Source organism: Struthio camelus, chromosome 8 (genome assembly GCF_040807025.1).
Source record: "Struthio camelus isolate bStrCam1 chromosome 8, bStrCam1.hap1, whole genome shotgun sequence".
Lineage (NCBI taxonomy): Eukaryota > Metazoa > Chordata > Aves > Struthioniformes > Struthionidae > Struthio > Struthio camelus.
In genome coordinates this window covers 35,803,887-35,826,553 of record NC_090949.1, presented here as the reverse complement: position 1 = coordinate 35,826,553, position 22,667 = coordinate 35,803,887, and the positions used below count along the sequence as shown (strand labels likewise).

At 36.8% G+C, this 22,667-nt stretch overlaps 1 protein-coding gene across 6 annotated transcripts in view; it reads left to right on the top strand.

Annotated features, from left to right (window-relative positions):
* ITGB3BP (integrin subunit beta 3 binding protein) overlaps positions 1-22,667 on the top strand; it is a 43,576-nt gene that overhangs the window by 13,484 nt on the left and 7,425 nt on the right. For 2 of the 6 annotated variants that reach the window (XM_068953422.1, XM_068953424.1), the window contains exons 4-8: positions 1,506-1,581; positions 4,925-5,003; positions 6,139-6,232; positions 8,326-8,385; positions 17,038-17,091. In XM_068953422.1, the coding sequence (XP_068809523.1) occupies positions 1,506-1,581; positions 4,925-5,003; positions 6,139-6,232; positions 8,326-8,385; positions 17,038-17,090 (362 nt within the window). In that variant the 3' untranslated portion in view covers position 17,091. Of the gene's footprint in view, positions 1-1,505; positions 1,582-4,924; positions 5,004-6,138; positions 6,233-8,325; positions 8,386-10,840; positions 14,234-16,587; positions 16,871-17,037; positions 17,092-19,730; positions 19,867-22,667 lie in introns of those variants that run through there. The other 4 variants (XM_068953421.1, XM_068953418.1, XM_068953420.1 and 1 more) reach the window with 4 other exon arrangements.

The window sequence follows — 22,667 nt, the reverse complement described above, 5'->3', positions numbered from 1 at the left end:
AACACCTGAAGTGTTGGAAGGTGACCATATAGATTGTGTGGAGCGTAATACCATCAATAGTTTTGGCCATACTGGTTCCAGTAGATTCATCGGAGAGTTCTGGACTATGGGATCCTATCAAGTTTTCGTTAATCATTTTGTACAACCTGTAATTATCTGGGAATTAAATTTATTGTTGCAGTTTTAATGCTCTGAATAATTTGGCGTGAGATCTACATCTTCAGTTTTCAATATTCTTCCTGAAGTCTAACTTAAATATTTAAAAGACAGCCTATGCTATTCTTTAAGTAGTAGCTAGAAGAGATGCAGTTTTTTTTTCCTGCTACTGCATCGCCCTCCTGATTTGCTCATTGGAGGGCAAGCGAAATTGACAAGGTAATGTACTGACGTTTAAAAGCCATGCTAACTGATACACCAGATAAACTTCTAATCTGTTATGTTCAAATACAATTTTTATCTGAAATGTTTAGGCCGTGATAAGTTGTGTAAATAAATGGAAAATCAGAAAGGAACTAGTGTTTCTTGTGATCAGATGTATACTGGGTATACTCCGTGTTATACATACGAAGTCTTTGTAAGTGGCTGTTGAACCACCTTGAGTAGATGGCATCCGAGGAGCTGGAGACTTTTAGTGCTGCACTAACTTTCTTAATCTTGTCAGCTTCACTGAAAACATCTCTCCTTCCCCCTGCTTTGGGAAAGCAGTCTTTGTGTTAGATGCTTGTACTGGATTTTGGTCATTTAAGAATGCTCTCCCTACAGTGACAAAAAGCAGGCAGATTTCTTATGAGAAGGGCAGTTTATTTACCTTACACCACTTGTAAGCCCAGCTTTTGTTAATTAAATCCATAGTAGACTTTTGTGGTAATATTCTACTCCTGTTTCCTCACAGAAACTTGTAACTGCTCGAAACTTCAGTACAATGAAATATAGAAATGTGACTTGACATGCTGAATAATGGCTGCTGGCGTATGATTTATCATGCCCCATCATATGACAAGCACCTCAGCTAGAATATTATATTGTCAATATAGCATGTCAGAGCCTTTGGAAGTAATTTGCACTGTCTCCTTGTAGTTGCTTACAAGATGGAGTTGGGTCACAGGCACTTTTTATTAAAGGAAAACGGAGATTGCCTTGTTCTGTCATTACAGTAGTTTCTTGGTAATGACCTGTGCTCATATGCTGTACTGAGGAGGCTAATAGGACTAAAAGCTTCTGCCTAGGAAGCTATACTAACTTCCAGTTATTAATACTATAATCCGAAGGTTTTCACAAATATAAATTGTGAACTGATGAGAGGTCACACTACAAAAGACGAAATTATAGTAGTGTGTTTCATTATTATGGAATCTGCCCTGCTTCATAAGTGAGTTTTTTTTTCTTTTCTTGAAAGATCATTCAGCAGTCAAGGTTCATATTAACACCTATCTCTTTTATGTACTTCAAGTATTGGATATCTTGTTTTCATCTTTCTTTCTTTCGTTTTCTTGTAAACCTCCTAGGAGATGGAACTGAGCAGAATGATTCAGAAATCAGATTATCCAGAAGAGGGCAGCCTCAAACAGAGGAGAAGGATGCGTAAGTGTATTTCAGTGCATTGTGGATGAAATTCCATGATTTTTAATTATGAGAGATGTTAATGGTTCTTACGGAATTAAATGAATAGTGATTATTTTTTAATAGTTAAAAGTCATTGGGGTTGGATTTTCAAAAGCGTTGAATGGCAGCCTTACATCTATAGATACAGATTGCTATGTGTTTTGCAATAAAGCTATGCAGCCAGTGCTGCTTCTCACTGGTAGTGGGGCATATGATCCTCTGCCAGTTACAAGAGTCACACCCGTAATACTATACCAAAAGATATTGTAATTAAGTTGACTAAAGGAATGTGCATTTTTTTATTTCCAGACTCTTTTGAAAGTGTACGTTCTTTACCTTTTTTGAAAGCGTTAACTATTGGCAAAGATACAGGGCCAAGATCACAGGGACGCTTTCTGATAAAACTAACCGCAAATGATCATGACTAAACTTAATATTTGTTTTGCAAAATCTTTTCACATTTTTGTCTTTTCTGCCACAATCTTATTTTAATCTATAGGCCTAATGCTATTAATGGACCTTGGGCAGTCCACTTTTAGTAAAGCACAGTTTTTAGGTGAAGTATCTGATTAACTGCATTCCTAAACTCGATGGATGTGAGGAAGAAGAGGTATAATGTACTACAAATGGGGCTGTTAGTGTCTCATTTTGTTAGTAATGCCTGATCTTTTCTGTTATTAAAAAAAAAATGTTTATAATTTATAACATTGCCAAATTTCACCTAAAATGTGAACTGAAATTTTGTATGCCAACAGTGAGTTGTCAAGCTGAATGTATGATTTATGTATTTCAGCCAAAAACAAACATACCCATCCCTAAGAACGAAAGAAGGGAAATGTTAGTTCCATAATAAAATCTGGTGATTGGAAAGCTGTGAAACTCTGTATGTTGGATTGTATCAGGGATGCTTTTCATCTTCATGTAAAGTTATCCAAGTTGGAAGTCTTTGAAGTTATGAGCTTTTAAACTATGGCAGTTGTACACACTTAGTATGACTACCTTTAAGCTTCAGTGTAGCTACAAATCTGAAAGTTTCCTTCCTCAATGAGCGTGTTCATACCTCTTCCAGCTAAAACAATGTTATTCTAGATCCTCCCCTATCAGTTTCCATCCTTTTTACTCAACTGAAATTGCATTCACCTTCTTCAACACTGTGGCTATACTTTTGTTCTTGAAATCTTACTATTCTGTCATGTTGTCCTGCCTTTTCAGTCGTTCCTTCAGCATGTCCTCTGGTGGATCCTTCTTATTCCCTTCCTTCCCATTTATCCCCATCTTTCTATAAACAGTACCTTTTCTTCTCCTTTCGTGTTTTAAAGTAAGGTCACTTTTGAGCACAAATGTAGATAACGTATTTCAGCGGAAGACTTGCAAATATTTGTTTTTTCTATGCCATCTTTATCCAAGATGAAATCTTGACCTGCATCTTTAACATCTATCTGAGAAACTCTACTTCATGACTCAGCGTCAATATGTCTATATCATATCTATTCATCTCTCCTCTACAGCATTCTCAATTTTGCTGTCATTCTGTGTGACGTGACTGTCCTGTATTTCATTCAAGCCCAGAACCTGGGTATCCAATTCAAATTGTTATCTAAATTCTCATGTCTGTAGATCCTGCATATTTCCTCTCCAAAATACCTGTGAGGTGAATTTCCTGTTATATCAGTTTGTCACTGAGAGCTCACCGCCTCCAAACGTAATGCAAACCTCCCTTTTCACCACATATTCATTTTTCAGCAAGCTTTTTTGTACTTTGATTGTGTTCCTACTTCTGATAATGGTCATACTGTAAGTCCTGTTGATTTTGAAGGTAGAGTGCAACTGCTGTGCTGCAGTTTGTGTTACTGGAAGAAGTATCACCATGCTAGTTCTGAATTCCCTGCAAGCTCGTTAACCAACGGACTTTAAAGGGTTGGATTTTTGTACTGAGATGGTTTTCTTTCATCATATGCCTAAGTGTATATAGATTCTGTCATTCTGCTTCTATATTCTGTTGTATGTGTTTAATATTTGTACCACAGTAGTACCTGGTGTCCCAGAAAATAATTCTCTTGGGGCTAGATATTTTGCACATACATTTATTTTTACTGACAGATGATATTCGTGACAGGTATTCGTGACACTTACTCAGATAAGTATTATGTTTCTTATGTTTGAAGTTATAGCTCTTATCTTGATAATTCCACTTAAACTCTTGGATGTGATTTTTATTGTAATGGATGCTTACCTCTGTCATTAAATTGAAATTTCCATTGTAGGATGGAAAGCATTTTTAAGTGATGGAGACCAACAGACAGTAGAGTTGCTTGGGTGACACTTTAGATGGTTGAGAAATTAAGTCTTACAGCTGTACCAGTAAATTTACCAGCTGTAAGTTCTGATGAAAGTATTTTTCTGTGATAGAGTAAATCCTTTGATCAACATGTATAGACTTATTTCTTAGTGATTGCATTCAGCAGTTCAGTGTGATTTTTAAAAAAGGGCAAAATTTTCAGAAGACCAGCATTTAGCAATATGCCAGTAAAACACTTTTATAAACTAACACCTACCCAGTAATATTTTATGTGAACTTCCATACACTTTATAGGTGAAAAAGGTATTGTACAATACACCGACACTGGCATTTTCTTTCCTGCATAGCCTTCTGTTGCCAAGTACAAATGCAATAGTGATGACTTTTTCTCATATTGTAATTCTCTATCTAAATATGAGTTTGAGGGATTCTTTTAAGTGTGAGTCTCCTTTCTGTGTGAAGAAGCAGTAGATGTTTTCTTTGTTGTCTCCATTTGATTTCTGTGTTAATATACTTCAAAAAGAAACTAGTCTAAATCTGAAAGGGGAGATAGTGCAACAAAACTGCACCAATAGCATCATGTGATGTTGTCCACACTGGGCTCAGTTTTAACTTTCCTATGGCTACAAGCAATGTCTAAACGTCTTACAGTCCATGGGTTTTGGCAGCCTGTCCTCTTGATTAAATTCCTGTTTTTGGGAACAAATTAGTTTGATTCCTGTTTTTATCATTGTCTTCCTGCATTATTATAAGAAAATCCTCTAATATTGCTGAACCTGAGTTCCCTATCCTTAAAATTAGGATATATGTTTTTGGCAGTCCCCACATATGTCCTAACTAAAGGCAACCCATATATGTTAAGACACAATCAGGTGTCCGCACAGTCCATCTGTTTACAGTTAATGTAGATCCATCCTGAGAACAATTTTAAGAAAATCTGAAAAACAGTGTAAATAATGATTTTTCACTAAGTGGTGATGTGACTAATTGAGACTGTCTATTTCTTTTTAACTTTTTATGCAGGTTCACAGAATTGCAGTCCAAAGTTAAAAATTCATTGCATAGAATTCTGAAAATCAGAGAGAATCTGACAAGCCTACAGGTTTGATTTACGCTGTTTAAATTGTTTTTATGTACTTTTAACATAGGACGTGAAATAAAACTTAAATATTGTACATAAGATTTTCATTTTTAAGGAATGGGGAGGAAAATAAAATACTGGAAACCAAGCAGATTTGACATTGACATGGAAATCCGTGTAAGACTAAAAATGATATACTTGGAAAAACAACTTTAGTTTCTAGGTTCCTTTTTTTTTTTTTTTTGATTTGTTTCTCTCTGCTCATTTTGTGCACAAGTAAAAGCATAAGCATATAAAGTATTATCATCTATTATTTATGACCTGTGATGTATGAATTATTACTACAGAGATTTTTATGTTCTTGAAAATTAAATATCCCTTTATACCATTTAATTTACCATCAATGCATCATTATTTAATAAAATCTGTTTAATACGTGCTAAAATGCAAATAATTTTTCTGGTTTATTCATATTTTGTTTCCTGAATAAATTTAGCACAGGGTTGATTTCTATATATCAATATCCTCAGAAATAATTCAATGTACTGCAAATATTGTATTGATCTATTTTACTTGCATAGGTAGTCTGACAATGTTTTATTTACAGAAAAGACTACCCGTTTAAAATCTTTTAATTGAAACGTTTATTTAGAAAACTCTATTGAAAAATCCTTTATTTTTCTCATTAAATTGATACTGAATGTTTTTAGATGTATCATGAATGCTGAGGAGTATCTTCAATAAAATCTTAAATGCTCGTAGTTTTCCTTTATTACTAACATAATATAATAATGTTGTACATGCTCAGAGATTGCTTTTCTGGGAATCAAGTGTTTATGTGTTTAAACAGCGTAAGACTTATGAAGCACAAATAACAGGATATTTTAAAGTAACATTTTCAAAGGCACTTGAATGCCGTTTTCAGAAGTAGTGTATGTTTTTTACACACTTAAACTTCTGAGTCCCATTGACTTTGAGGTGGAGTCTCATAAGCTCTTAGAGCTTATGAAAAATTCGAAAGGGAAACATTCCTACTTTCTGATGCATTTAATAAGTTGTACACATATACAATACATGTATACAATAAGTTGTAGATGTAGAAGTAGGTAATTTTGGAATGGGAGTCAACAATATCTTTAATTATATTTCTTTCCAGGCTTTAGAGGGCAGTAGAGAGCTTGAAAATATCATTGGTGTCTCAGATTTGTCTTGCATCTTGAGTGCTGAAATGCAGAAAACCCAAGCGCTAAGTAAGAAGGATTTTCAATAACTGTTATCGCTTTGCAACAATTTAATATGGATCATTCTGAATTTTTTCTAGATTTATACCCCACTGTTTTGTTATAATGCAGTGTTATACTCCAGGCACCTGACACACGAGTTCTTTTTGTCAGGACTATTACAGATGCACTTCCTTGTCCATCCAACCAAGGACATAAGAGAAGGCAACCCCAACTGCCCACTCTTCTACCTGGTAGCCACGGATGGAGAGGAAGAACTTGCAATAGTAACACCTTTTCTGATGTAAACAGTTAGATACTTAGTGGATAGTTAGCTAGTGATTAGGCTAAACGTTAACACTTTGATTGGGTTTCCTCTGTTCTCTTTTTGCAAGGAAGCTGTTTTGTTTGTTTGCTTGTTAGGAGGATTAGGCTGAATATAGGTTTCCAGGCTTTAAAAACTGCTATTCATGTGTCTTTAAATGATGGACATACCAGATGCTTATTGTGTTGGGATAAGGGCACTTTACAGATACCGCATCTGTAATACTTTTCCAAAGGAACCCAGAAAACCAAAGATTCTCGTGTTTGTGTGTCTCTTTTAGGAAGCTTTTTATCTTTACTCTGAGTCTGAGGTTCTTGGGACTAACGAATCTTCAGCAGCTAAAAGGGCAGTCATACTTCTCTTCCCAAACACCTCTGCAACTGGAAGAGCTATATGTGATGGGAAGTATTTTAATGCACAAAAACTTACCATTCTTCACTTTAGAGAGAACAGCATTAAAAAAATAAAATAAAATAAAAAAGGAGGATTGGGAGATTCCTTTAAGAGCTAAAATTTTTCCCTAATCAGAGGTAAAAGGTAGTTCTGGGCACCAAAGCATTCTGTTGATGTTCAGGCTCTAATAACTACACCTCAAAACAGTTGGTTTATTCATTTTTACAAAAGCAACATCTTATATCTATCCCAAATCTGTACCTCCCCCCCCCCATCTGTACCCATATGGCATGACTGTGGTATGGGTGTATATGTATGATCACATTTGCCTACTACAGGTTCTCAAAGATTTTTATATATGGTGGTGTATCCAACACACATTGTGGCACAAAAGTCTGCAGGAACACTCTTATAGTCTAGCTCCCAGCTCATAAGTCCCTGATAAGGGAATATAAGTAATATATGTGCAGTGTCTCTATGTCCACTCTGTGGACAAACATGTAAAGAAGATAAAACAGTTTCTTATTCTTCAGCAAATGTGATATATTGCCAGTATACGTTATTCTACAACCCGTCTGGTTGCTCTATTTTCTGTAGAGTGTAATAACACTGGAATTAGCTATAGCAAAGCAACACGTAGGGTGGCTGGGACAACTATTTATGTTTTTAATTGAAAGCAAGGAGGACAGTAAAGCCACAGGTGCTAGAGGATTTTTCTGATCAAAGAACACTGACTCATCTAAAGCATGAGGTTCGTGCACCCAGCAGTGGATTGTATTTTTTGGACCACACAATTCCAAGAAGTACTGTTGTTTAAATCACCATTTCTCTCATGATTTGTGTTCCAGTATTCATCCAGTTTTCATTTTACGTGTGTATACACTGTACTAGTTCCTGCCATAATGCGTATAAAAAGATGCTTTCTTATATGAAACAAAGTTTTCTGAAAGCAGTTTATATTTACATTACTACCCTACACTGCGGATAGGGCAGTAAGACTGCTATATCCAGGAGAAGGTTGCAAATAGTTCTCAGACTTATTGTTGACACTATCTATTAAGTCAGTCAACTGTTTTTGTTAGCCTTCTTGTTGCCTCCAAAATGGAAAAGAATCCTATGTTCCCCAGTCTCTGAATTGGGAACAAAGCCGCTGTGTCAGCACTGGAAGACAAAAAATGGGAATAAAATATGGTAGGAGGCTTGTAAACACAGCTGCTCAAAATTATTGTCTTCCTTTTTGCAAATTTCTTCCTTTTTTTGAGCACAATACACAGATAAGCTTTTTTCGTCACCCCTTGAAGAAAAATACAAATGCGTTGACCATAAAAAAGAAAGGATATATATTTATTACTTTCCTTAAAAACTCTAGTGTAGTTTCTTGACTTTGCATTTGTTTCTCCACTAGTGAGTCATGTAGAAGAACTACAGCTGTTGAAAAGAAGCCATGGAAAACATCCTGCCCGAGGTAAGACACTTTTTATAATTCTTGTGTTACAGATGCTTTGACAATTTATTTTAGTTGATTCCTTCTTAGCAGTTCTTTCTATTTTAAATAAATTGGATAACCTTTAGCATGTAAAAATTATAAAAATCAAATGTGTTTCTTCAGAGTATGCAGGCTAGCCTAAACTTTTACACTCATATGCAAATTTCATCTTTTCAGCAGTTTTTATTATGTTGGATATTTCTCCATAAAGCTCTATAAAAAGAAGAAATCATTAATGGTCCTGCGTTTGAGGCATGGTCTAGAAATAAGTGAAATCAGCTCATAGGGAGTTTACATGCCCTTTTTATATATCAGCTATCCTTGTTCTTCCTTTCTCTTCTCTCCCCCCCCCTGCATTTTCAGTGCGTAAGCCAAGTAGCATACGGTCTTTGCAGCAGAACCTTTTATCACCTTATATGTATTGTGAGGTATTTAGCACACTCCTGGGGACTGTGAAATCCTGACTATTAGGTTTCTTCATAACTAATACTGAGAAATTATTTGAGGTTGGTGGCATTTAGTATAGCGTGGCCCACTTAGCCACTTCAGCCCCTTGTCTAATTCAGAAGGTGAGGGGGGTGAAAACAAGATTTCTTATCTATCACACGCATTAAAAACAACAAGCATTCACCACTTTTGGTATTTCTGTTAGCTTTCATGCATTCTACCTTAAAACAGAGCAAGAGCAGAATCAAAGTTGTGATCTATACTGTTTTGTCTGCCAGAGCTGTCCCAACCAGCAGGACTGTTTCGTATCACAAGCAAGCAGCCTCTATGACTTTGGCTGTATCTGTTCCTCCAGTCTGTTCCTCCAACTAAAATCTTTCTTTGGGGAATTTTCCTCCTATAGTGATAAGAAAACATAGTATTTTCCTTGGCTCCAAGAACATTATCACAAAATTAAAAGTGGAATTTGGCTCATTTGTGCAATCTGCTATTTTTGATTTACAGTACAAACTCCCCATGTCCTTTTGTTCAAATGGATCACTGCTTTTATCAGGCAGTGATAATGGTGAGCACCATGGGCCACTCCAAGTTTAAAGTCATTGCCTCCTTTGTGTGTTGCCCCTTAATGATCACTGGAATATACATTAATAGTTCCATCTTTGCTCTGGAAACTAGCCCATAAGGCTAAACACTTATCCAGTGATCAGTCTTGTTGGATGAGATATTACCTTTGTGAAAGAGGATAGAAATAGAGTTATGAGTTTAAGAAGTTGACCATCTTTGAAGTTTCAGTGTCAACTTTGATTTAACAAAGAGTAAGTTCCATTTTGCTGTCTTGAAAATATAGACATGGTAGAGGCAAAGTAGTATGTAATTAAAAAAAAAAAAAAAGAATTTAGAGATGTTTTGCTTTGCCTTTTAGCTTTGGAATGTGTTTTTTCATAATTATTTTTAATTAGTTATGCTCAAGACTTAAAACCTATGACTATTCTGTGGCTTGAAACAGATGGAATGTCACATTATCATCACATGGTGAGGCATGAAATTTACTTTGCGTAAACAACCTCTACTTAAAACAACTTAATACAAAACATTCCTTGCTCAATAGGCAGCATTATGTAGGACTCAGTATATCATTTTGTGTGACCAGCATAAAAAATGGCATCATTGCTTGTCCATGACTAGCATTTACAGTAAACAAAATGTTTTTGAATAGAATGTAAGCAAACTGTAGAGCAGCTGCCAAGAGATGAAATCTAGTGACTTTGTTGCAGTCCAAAACACATTCTATGTGTGTTGAGAATAAGTGTTTAGGTTGTAACAGGCATAAGTTAAAGGAAAATTTAATAGTTTCCCCGTTTGAAGGAGTGAAGATAGCATTTGAAACAGGAAAACTGCTTAAGCTGGTTGTTACAAATTATATTTTGTTTCCTAAGAAGAAAAACACTAACATAAATCATGTCCATGACTGTTTGTTGTTCAAGTAGGAAGCAATAAGAGAATGTTATAGAAGACCAAATACGTGCAGTGTTAAGGAAAACTATTTTCAGGCAGTACCCTATAATGACATACAAAATACTTTTTTCAAGGGCAAATAGGATCATCCCTTTTAAGTTAACTATCCACAGTACTGATAAAGAAGTTTAGTTCTAAATGTTTGTTACTTTCATGTTGTTTTATTTTTAATACCAGACAAGTGATTCAAATTTGTGCTCTTTGCAAGGATAGTGGTGTCTTTCTGAGAGACCGTATCAGTGTTAACTAAGCGGATTTTCATTTAACCGCATTTGAAATTACTGATGAAAACAAACCAGGAGAGACATGGGCCAAGTAACACCAGGTTCCCACTGGCCTGTCCAGTTTTACTGTACTCTGTGAAGTGGGCAGTGAAAATGCTGACCTCTTTGTTCTAAAACAACTATGAAGCATGGCAGTTGGACCTTGTATGCCAAAAGGCAAGAAAATAACAAACTGTTTTTCCTTGCAGGTAGTTTAATCTGCTCCAATTCATATAAAAACTCCCTATTACTATGCTCACAGTCAGCAAGAGAACACCTTCATTAGGCCAATGGACTCAGCAGCAAATATACCCATAAAAGGCTTACATAAAGAGAGACAATGCTTTTCTCTGAGGTATATGTTTCTTTTAAGCAATACCTTACCTGCGGATTAAAATACAACTGAATAATCTGTTTTGTAAAAAAAAACTTAAAGAGCCTCCCAGGCTAAAGAGAGAGGCAGCTAGAGAGCTATTGTAAAACTACACTTTGTTATCCAAGGACTTTCTTGTCTCATCTGACAGCTTGGCTTTTGCTATCACAGGCTACTCTTCCAAGGAGTTTGAGGGTTAACTCAAACTCAAAGCTGCCAGCTTTGCCTTTCTTTTCTTGATCTTATGTTGGTTGCCTCAAAGAATGGAAAACTGAACCTGCCTTTCTGGACAAAGACACTATTGCCTCTGAATTCTCAGACGTACAGGAAAATATTACAAATTTCCTGAAGTTCTGCTGTTTTCTTGTACAGCCATCTTCTTGAAACTAATTGTCACACACACAGGAGCAAGAGGTTCCTTTTTTACTTTTTGGTCAGGGTTGCCAACTTAACTGCTTTTGAATTATTTCAGAGTCCAAGAAGACTCTTGCTGTGTGTATATGACTAAATGTAAAATCTCATTTTAAAAACTGCAAAATGTAGAAGCCTCCTTTAATAAGCAGAATATTGTCTCACAGCAGATAAAATGGTAAGAATATGATATTCCACATTTCATGTCAATTCATATCAGTTTGTTTGGACTTTGCATTGGGTCTTGGTGTACAAGCAACTTAATAGTTTGGGTCTGGGTTGCTGATGCATTGCTGTGGGTGAAGATAATTCAATTTTTCAATATATTTCTACCTCATTCTCAGATGAAATAGAATAAATTGTTGACCTTCAGACATGTTTGGGTGTCTATTTCCCACCTATCCTTCCTTCTCCCCCTCCACTGGGATCTTCTGGGGAAAGAGACCTTGGATTTCAAATGTAAAATTTTCAGGAGAATATCTGTGGGCTTTTCTGACCCTTTAAAACCCCTAATCTAAAAACCATAGGTTTCTCTCTCAGCCTGACCTTGTATTCACCTGCAGGGAAGAAATATCATCATACCTTCTCTGGGAAAAGTCAGTCTCATGAACTGGCTAAGCAGAAGGTTATCAAGTGAACGGAATGAAATCCACAAGTGAATTTATTCAGAAACTGAGTGTCCTTCCCCTGTTTCCATTTCTTGAAAGCAAATGAAACAAATAACATGATTGCCTTTGCTTACAGCAAATGCTCGAATGCTCGCTTTTCATGGTAGGTGATAAGTTGGACACAGCGTTTGGACCTAGATATTAGGAAAGGCCTTTTTATCTAAGGAATCTGTAGGCCTCTTTCTTAAGAACCACTGTATTAGCTGAATGTCAGAAAGAACAATATGTTCTGGTTTTGTGAGAGTCTCGCCTCTAGGCATTGGAGATAGAGATATTTCTGAAATTTAGTTCTTTCATATTTTTAAAGTATTAGGAAAAGGCTGCTAATGTGTGCACACACACACACAGTTTAAGAGAATTTTGACAAGACCTCTCCATTAGGCACTCTGTGTCAAGTCTCTTCTCTAAAAGCAACAAAGATGATCCAGTGGACTTTTTTTTTTTTTCCAACTAGATTATCATTAGATGGAAACTTGTAGTACTTTTAGTTTGTATTTGCAAACAATGTACTTGCAGTTCTTAACACTTTTTTTTCTCTAATACCCAGGTTTGGGCATTTGTTTTGTCTCACATCTGAAATGTCTGCTCTGACTTAATATCCCTACTTAATGTTTTCAAGACAGATGAAGACTGTCATGAGTATTCATTTCCTTAACTCCTGCAGCCAACCCAGATAAGAGTTGCCTCTTTGGGCTAGTTGGAAAGGCTATGAAACTTTGTGCTAAGACAAAAATTAGGTTAAGAATTAACCTGTTTTGAAGGTCCCAAGAGGCACTCTAAAGCCTGTAACATTGCTGTTCAATTAGATTCTAGGAGTGTTTACTCAGCCTACTGCCAGAAAGCCTGGATGCCAGGGCTGGATAGGCTAGAGCTGATGCTGTAATGACTAGTTAGACCAGATCTGTAATGCCACTGCAGTATGGAGTACCTACCTGCCTTTATGACAGGATAGAGAACCCTTAGGCCAAAGAAGGCACAAAGGGACTGCAGTTTGGAAGCACTTCGCAGGATTTCCTTTAGAAGAGCAGTAACTGTGGCTGGCACAACTTAGGTTCTTAAGATGTAGGTGAATGGCAGAGATCAAAGAGAAATATTGTGCAGACTCACTGCATGAGTGAGAACACTTGTAAATGGGACAGGATTAAGCAAAACTGAATTAAGATTACTTCAGTGATGAACATGTGTCTATATAAGGACTTCATTCAACTCACCTCTGTTGTTGACTCATTAGTTATTTTGAATGTCCCTGTGCAGAGACCCAGAGAAATGATTCTACCCTTCTGCATTTAAAATTAAAAATAATTGTGAATTGCCCCAAAGTTCATCTTAAGCAGGAGTGTTGTATTCCATTATAATTTGTATTTTGTGGATTAAAAACTGTTCCTTGGGTTAAATTTAACTGTATGTCTTCTCTCATTCTACGTAAGCAGGTCTTTTCTTAGCTTGTAACTGTGCAGAGTCTTGTACAGCCTAAAAGAGGTAATAGAAACCGCCTAGTCTGGTATGCAAAAATCGGCAGCGCTGGTAATTTTCTCAGTACAAGTGAGCAATCACGTCTATTGAAGGAATACTACTGAAAGGTTAGGGAGCTGGTGAGCAGGGTTCTGTCTGATCCCCAAATACTCCTCTCCTTTTCTAGCAGAGTGTGGGTCTGTTGGAGAGCATCTGCACCTTGTAAGTGCATATTTTAAAATACAACCTGAGATTTGGAAAGTATCAGGGTCTGAGGTCACAGGCATGATAAGTTTTTTGGATGGAAGGGGGCAAATTAGAAACTTCTCCAATGATTTAACATCCTCTGCTATGTAGATGAAATATTAAGCTATTAACTTTGGTGGCAGATACAGAAATGCACATGAGACATATGACTATAGTCCTCAGATGTATATACATATAGAACTGTCAGCCTGCATTTTATATGTAGGTGTCAACCATATTTATTCATGAATTTAACTCTTCTGTTTATACTCTATTTTCCTATGTACCTTTTTACAGACTCAATAGCTATTACTTTTTAATTCTAGTGGATCTACACTGTAGTGTATTAAGCTTAATAAAAAATTAAAAAGAATTGTAGTTCTTTCAACAGCAATACGTAGCAACTTCTACGTGAGAATAAATACTGCTTTCTCCCATGAATATAATTATTTAAAATAAAAAAAAAAAAGAAAAGAAACATTAGTTTGGACTCACTTAGTAGCAATTATATGTTTAAGAGGTGTAAATAACTTGCTATCCAGACATTACAAATATCCAGGAGCTCTGTATGTGCTGATGACAACAAAATTGAAAAGAAAGACTGTAATAATTCTGACTGGTTTTCTCTGCAGAAGATATTGATTATTTGTGTGTGGTGAGAGATTTGGAAAATTCAATTAAAGGAGTTGTGCAAAGGTTTCATAAATTTTCCTTGTACAGCGTGTACACAGACATTGTTGCGTATTAAATCAATGCAGCACTTCACAATATATTTTCTTTGAAACATAAAAATAAATAACATTTAAACAGTTCTGCTTACTACAGAAACAAATTTTATTTTCTGTGAAGCATTTAGTCATGTGCTATCACTGACTCATACACATTTGCCAGCTGTAACAAATTTTATAGACGTTTTCTCCAGAGACATAGCTCATATACTATGAATTTTTAAATGAGCAAATGGTGAAGAAGGGATGTCAGCAATATAAAAATTGATCAGTTAAAAGATAAAAGCATAAGTAAAGAGATTTGTATGGTAGTCTTAATAGGTTTTATTAAATAAAAATACTATAAAAAGACAGTAATGAATAGACTGAAGCTTTTAACTGTGGTTGAGGTGGAGAAAAATTATTCTGGCACGTTTAGTAGAAGATTGGTTTTATATCACCTGACAGGTGAACATTTTTTTTCTCTCTGCTTTTTAGATCTGTAAATGTTTTAGAGCAGTCAAACTTGGGAAAAAAATGGCAATGGAAGTAGGAGGGGAAAGGAAACTTGGGAAGATTCTGTCCTTTTACTGCTTTTGGGGGCTGGGTAGGAGCAGGAGACATGGGACAAAGGACAGCAAGGCTTCTATCAACCCACCCCAACGGTGGGGGAGGTTTCTGGTGATTATCCAGCTGCTACATTACACTGTTCAAACCCCAAAACAATGTGCTGTTGAGGAGGAGAGGGCAAGGGTGGGCTGGTAGAGCCGGTCCTGCGCCTGGCTAGGGTTCGTGCCACAGTCAGCTGCAGCCTGTGCTGGTCTTTCTGGTCACCTGTGTAGATCCCTTCCTTTCTCCTAGCTACTGTGGTCACACAGATTTTCATCTGTAAGTTTTCCTAATGTTTGTTCTCTTTGCTTTAATGTATTTGAACGTAATCAAGAGTTCTGCATGTGAAGAGAGAGAGAGAAGGGTTTGGGTGTCTTTTATTTTGGTTTGGTTTTGAGCAACTCATTATCCTCATTAGCGCACACACACACGCACACACACAAGCCTAATCAAACTGCCGTGACAAGCATTTTAAGCTTTTTGGAGCATCTGGGTAGTAAATCATATTTTAGGTTGACTATTTGAATATCTAAATCTTAATGTCATCTGTATAAATATGAATGCTATGTCAAAATGTGCAAGCATGGGATATATTTGGAAAGAAACACCAATTAATGATGATGTTTTATATGCATCTAGGCAGCTTAAACTTTTTTGTCAAGACAGCTTCTCAAAGTGAAATGCAGATATTGGCATGGTTCCTTTAGTGTGTATGGTTGGTTTGTTTGTTGTTTAAGTAAGTACTACATAGTGGAATGCTGCAATTAGTAAGTAAAGGGTTCATAAAGACTTCTTAATTAGGAAGTTGCATTTAGCACAAAGAAACCAAAGAACAGCAGCTTGTAGTTAAATCTCAGTCTTCCTCTGTCAGTTGTTATACAAGACTGAACAGTTTCCTATTTTAAGCAGTAGTTAGTTACTGGTAGCTTTTTAATGATAATTTGTGACCAGGTTTAGGACAGAATTTCTGGCTTAGTCTGGATCAGCTCCATGTAATGCTACAGGCACCTCACGTTAGATCCACAGATGGGACTTGGGCATCACATCACGTTATATATGGGAAGTGTGTGACATCTAAGAAATCACAGCACGTCAATTGAGGAAAATGAGAAAATGAGGAGAATTTCCCCCTGTGCCTTTGGTGGCTTAGGTTCCTCTCACCATGTAGGTTTCCATGCAGCCCTTATCCTTACAGAAGTCTTTCTATCTTAAAAGCCCCTGTAAAATATCTAGTTGTTGTTCTCAATATGGATAACATAGAGCAAATAATTCTGAATTGTCTCTTACCCTTTTGTGGTGGTAGAGTCAAAATGAAGTATGAACAGTCAGCAGACACTAAGTTTACTGAGATCAGAGCTGATCATCTGCTGCAGAAGGCCATTCAGAAATCCTGACACTCAGAGGCACCTGCTTTCAGACCCTTTCCCCTTATGTTCTCATTCCCTGAGTTCCTTTCTACTCTCATGCACTTTTTTTTCTACTTCTTCCAGCCATCTGCTCAAGCCATCACCCCAGCCCTGCCCTCTTTGTGCTAAGGGAATGGTCAGCAGGGCTCAGGTATATTTGCCTCTCTTTTGCCATCACCTCAGAGGTCTCGGGGATGGTTCTCCCTCTTACAGTGTCCTTGATAAAGGTCTGCTGCTACAGTCCTTATGGATTTTTTTATTATTACTAGCAAAAAAAGAAGGATCAGCTTTTAATACTGGTAACACATAGTCTGCTTTGTGATCTTTGGTAACGATTTAGCATATGTGCATACATTCGCAAGTAATTAAGACAATCTCCTAAATTACTGTTGCTCAGCTGGGACACTGCAACTACGTGAAGGGGGTTCTGTTAAACCATTGCAGTAGTTTCATTCATATTAGTGTGGGGATTTTCACAAATTCTGTATAAATACCATTGTTCTGTTCATGAAAACTGATTTTCTTCCTCCACAGAGTATGTTCAGACTGCCAGTAGCTCTGCATTCCTTAAGCTGCTCCTTGACTGAGATACGTAGCCTCACAGCCTGTTGTATGACTTCTCCAGCTGCCATGTACAGCTAGTGTAATTGTAAAGACTGAGGTACTCATTTAAAGCATTTGCAGACTGATGCAATATGTAGGCCTGTAGTCAAGGCTGTAATAGCTTGATGGGAAAACAGTTGTTACTGTGCATGTGGTATCTCTTATTACTGGTTTGTTAAGCAAAATGACATACATTGAATTTATAGAAAAATCTATCCCGCTCTAAAACATCTGATAGTATTTCTCCATGTCAACACTGTCAGTTTTTAACTGGATGTTTCTTCAAGAACGGCAATTCAGCTGTAACACATGTAACCAAAGTAAGAAAATTTATGTTCTACAGCAGATTATAACTTCATAAATACCATGACTGATTCCTTAGAATTCTCCACAGAAGTCCGCCTATTGCAGCCCTATTGATGCTGTTAAAGGCAAGGTACTTCCAGCCCCTGAGCTCAGGGGCTCCACTTTCCTGCAAAGCTGCTGTCACTTTCTTATTAATGCAAAGACAGACTCCTCAGCTTAAGTGCTCACAGGCTGTAGCAACCCAGCCAGCCAAGGCCCCTCCAAGCAGTACTCTTTTCCAAGAGAGGACAGTGGGCTGCAGGGCAGGTGGCCTGGTTTAAAGGCAGCAGCAGCAGCCTGCTTCCAACTACCAGCTTCCCCAGGAGCGTCTCGCGTTCCTGTCCCATCACTGCACGTGTAGTAAGTGCAGCATCTCAGACAGGCTATACTTGCTGCCTGTGCACAAAATCAAAATGCACAATGTGGATGGATACAGAAGCTCTGAGAAGAGCAGCCTAAGTAATACTCTGTTAAGGACCAGTGCATATCAAAAGTACTGAGCTAGGGATGAAGCAATCCCATCCAAATATACTGAATCATGGACCATGGTCTGTCTAGTGAGAAAGTTAAAGGAATCATTAGTGTAGAGAATAAGCTTTTTGAAAGTAAAATGTCATTTTCCCCCCTTCCATTTGTTTTGTCTAATGAGTCCCAACTGGATTTGAGCATGAGGCTGCTCAGCAGTAGCAAGATGGAGTGGTTTTGGCTTTTGATTGCTGTTAGTTTTTGAATGTCCAGGAACAGAATATTCAGGTCTGAGGGAGGGGTATGGGAAAGGGGCATAATGGAAAACCTGGCTACCCTCAAATTTCAGTCGTCATAATTTTGGACATAGGCATCTAGAGGTGTAATTGGGCACACAAATTTACACAGATCCCTTGTAAAACTCATGGTAAATTCCTCATTCTGTGAACACTTTAATTCAAGCCACTGTATCACCTTTCTTAGCATTCCCAGAGCAGAAAGCATAAAACAATATACAAACAGACACCTCAAGACACGTTTTATGGGTGTTTAAATTCTTCTTCCTTTGGCTGCTTGTCTTTGTTCCAGTGCTGTAAGAAAAAGCCCACTTAGACTGACCTTGTCTATCATCCAATATTACCTGTGCATGAGAAAACTGGCTGCTCACATTTCATAAATTGTAGTGAGCCAAATAAGCATCCAAAGATAAAAATATCTGCAGCTTTTATCAATTCCCTTTATAGTGTGAGAACATGCCTCCTCCTTCTAGAGGAGGAAGTTAAAGCATTCTATGTGTTTGTCATTTTGGATTATGTATAAGTATACCTACAGTCTTTATAAGCTGAATTAACTGAGGCAGATACATTTTGTTTCTCAATGAAGGTTAAATTTTGTTTTGTAATCACAACTAACCTAACAGCAAAGAAAGCTTAAGAAAACTGTTTTGACTACAGGCTAACATTACCCTAATACTTATTAGCTTCTTATGCCAGTAATTTCTGTACTCCTTATTCCTTCCAAACCAACAAACCCACCATCCCCATCAAGCCCAGCTTGATCCCAGTGGCCATCTCCCTTCATGGCACAGTAGCACGCCTGGAATTTAAAGGCTGGGAACAAAGTAGTTGAGGGATGGAAACCCAGTGCAGGAGAGCAGAGCTAATGTCCCCTTTTGCAGCTCACTTTCTCCACTCAGCATAATTTATAAGTCTGACAAAATGCAGAAAGTGACCTTTCTATGGTAAAATACCTAATAATCAGCTTAACTAATTTCAAACCTTATACTGGCTTATTAGTTTGAGCTAAACTCATGCTGATCACAGCTACAAGACTTCAATTTGAGCTAGCTCACAGAGCTCTCATGTCACTATGTCCATGTCCTTAAGAATGGATGGTATTTTCCAGTCAGCAAATATATAGTTTGCAGCATAAGCCCCCAAAAAGATGCATTTACTTGTTCCTGTTTTCTCTGTCTACACCGAAGTGTGACTAACATTGTAAAGCTCTTTTCTTATTGTTTAAAAACAATGACTACGTGATAGCTAAAAATCTTTTAGCAATTATCTATGCAACTTTTTCTAAAGATAAATAAAGCACTTCCTTTAACAGCTCAAAATGTTACTGCAGTTTAGGGGAGACAATCTGTATTACTGTGTTACCTTAGGGGGTGGGGGGAAGGGAGCATGCACACATTTTTTTTTTTTTTTAATATAGCAAGGCTAGTCCTGGGCTGGCCTAACTGTGAACAGCTCATACAGATGATTCCCCTGTTGTCTAATTGCTATTTATTTTAGTCATTCCTTATTTCCACACAGGCATCATGTGAAAAATGCATTCCACATCAACCCAAAGTTGTACATCTGCTTGATTGTACTTAAAAGGAGAGAAGAAATGACTGTAAACCTATCTCCCCAGCAAATACCAGCAGTTAGGGATTGCTCATTGCACTAGGCAGGTGCACATCTAGATAAAATTTCTGGCATCTATTTAAACTTAACAATGTGCACAATCAGATAATCTCAATGTAAATAATACACTTCTTCATGGTTGTTTTATCCAAGTGTGGTACTAAATGCTGATTTAGATTTACTGCTGCATGGAATATAAACTTTTTTTTTTTAATGCTCTTACAGCAAATATATAATACTTGTATGTTGCTTCGGTTTTAAAAAAAAAAAAAAAAAAAAAAAAAAAGGTAACAGGGTCTCCCCCCTGCAAGAACTGGGTAAGAAGAAACTATGTCAAAAGATGAACATTGATCGGCTCCCAGGCCTTTAGTAAGAGATGTAAGATTTCACAGGAATAACGTGTTCTAGGAGATGGTTCCTTGCCAGGGAGAGGACTCATTTAATCACTTCATTCCACCCAAAAGCTAGCAAAGATGCCAGTTTGGCAGCAAACTCTTTTAAAAATTTACACTATTTGACAGATGACTCTTGCAACTTTTGATCACAAACATTTAAAAAAAAAATACAGGAAGCTATGAGGTAATAATTATTCTGATTACTGAACACAATTCACTTATAAACAGGCAATTTGGATCTGTGGATACTACAGTTAAGATATATTTGTAATCTATGAAAATGTTTCCACCAAAATCAAACCAAGACATACATAAAGGTATTGGATTCAAGTCACAGTGTTTAAACACAGGGATTTAACAACATTTACTATTTAAGTCAGTGGTTCAGTTTATATAAGGGAAGAAGTATTACAAAATGGTTTCTTGGCTCTGAATTTTTCATTATCCTCAAAACCCAACTGGATATGATGTTTCCCAAGTTGTATTAGGTGCAGGCTTGCTCATATTAAAATACTGCAGTTATAGAGACTTCTTTTGAGATTTAGAGTGATCTGCAAAATTGAGTGATACACAACTTTTTTTTTTTTTTTTTGCTACCATGGAAAACTAGTGTGACCCATCCAAATAAACTGACTTTTTTACAGCTCAAGTTCTGAGAATCAAAATAACTGTGTTCTAGTATGTAGGTTAAACATGTATGTACTCAAGTTTAGAGACTTTTTAATTAATAAAAATATTTTTCTACTTGAATACATGTGCAGGCTGATGGATAAAATAGTGTTTGAAGGGAATTGTATCAGTTACTCCGCTTCTACATCATTCTTAAGCTGTGTTGTTGCTTGTTGCTTTTTGTTACATGCATAAAATTCACCAGATTGCTTTGTATGATAACAGAGGATTAGTTAAAATGAACCAGTAATAGTTTACATAACCTGATTATAACCTCAGTATCTGAAAAATGAAGAATTATTGCTCTAAGAGCCTGTGCATGAACTGCAAGCTGTGTGCCATTCTAAATAGTACAGGAGCTGAAGGTATTCTGTGTAGTGTTGCAAGAAGAAAATATTCTCTTCCACAGAGAATAACAGTAAAAGGTGACAATCAGCTACAGCAGTAATTTATACCATGATAACAGTATGAGACTAAAGTTTGGTGTTTAAGCATTTTTAGGGAAATGGGCAATACAGGGTTTAATATTAAGATTCTGCTGCAAATACTACATACATGCCTTTAATGCTATTTAAGCAGTTACTGTTTCTTTGACCTCTTGGTGTACTAGGCTTTTGCCTTTCAGAAACAGCTGGGTCTGTTAAGACCCATTTCCCAGTTCCACACAAGGTAGATCATATGACTCTCACTTTATCACCCTTGGAGGCCATCTCAAGGACAAAGAAAAGAGATACGCTCAAAACTAATGTTTTTATATGGGTAGGAAGCATTCTGAAATGATCTTGTGACGAACACAAGAGAACAGACTAATTAAAACGTGAAGCTATTTGCTTCCTTCCCTTTGGTTTACTGTTTCACACTTTATTTCATTGGACGTAGAGGCTCTTCAAGCTCTCTTAACTTTTGGCAGTATTTCACCAAGTTGTGTTTGAATGGAATGCTGTATGTTTTATTTTTCAGAGCCTCTGGAGACAAAGATTCCTATTTATGTGCCTTAATATACATAAGTGCCCACTTGGCCCGCGCTTTCCAAAAAGAAAGAAAGTATTGTGAATAGAGAATCTTGCATGCCATGATTATAGACACCCTCAGAAAAATTCTAAATGCTTGTGAAAATATTTAAGTTTTGTTTTACATTACAGTAAACTGTTATACAGTAGGTAAATTGCATTCTCCATGTGTAAAGCTACAGTCACTATTCAAGAATGCCTTTGATTTTGTCTTAGCTATCAAGGTTGTAATGGTGGCTGTGACTACTTTTTTACAACAAAAGAAACTGGAAAAATTGAAGGAATACAGGCTCACCTTGTAGATACTTCTTTACAGTATTCATAATTTCACCATTTGGAAGTTTGCAGAACAGCTGATTCGCACACTCACAGTTACACTGCACAGTGACAGCCCTAGACTATGCTAATGCAAATGACAGTTTGGTATGTTGCAGAGAGCAATGAGGTCAGGCTATATAAGTCTTTAAACAAAGCTGGTTAGTTTGGTTTATTTTTTTTTTTTTGTAATACATAGCCTATCATTTTTCCCAGTTCTGACACAGCTTCTTAATTATACTGACATGAATTGCTTTGTGATTTCTTTTCTTACTGCATGCTTTATGTAGATAATTAGTCAGTCAGTTTGTATTCTCTGAACTATTGGTATCATTGGCTTTAAGGTATAGAGGGAGAAACAGTGCAGTTGGCTGCAATTTAGTCTGCAACTTAATCTATGCAATATGGGGGGTTTTTTTTTTGAAGAGCCTAGTACTGCTTTCAAACTGTGATGT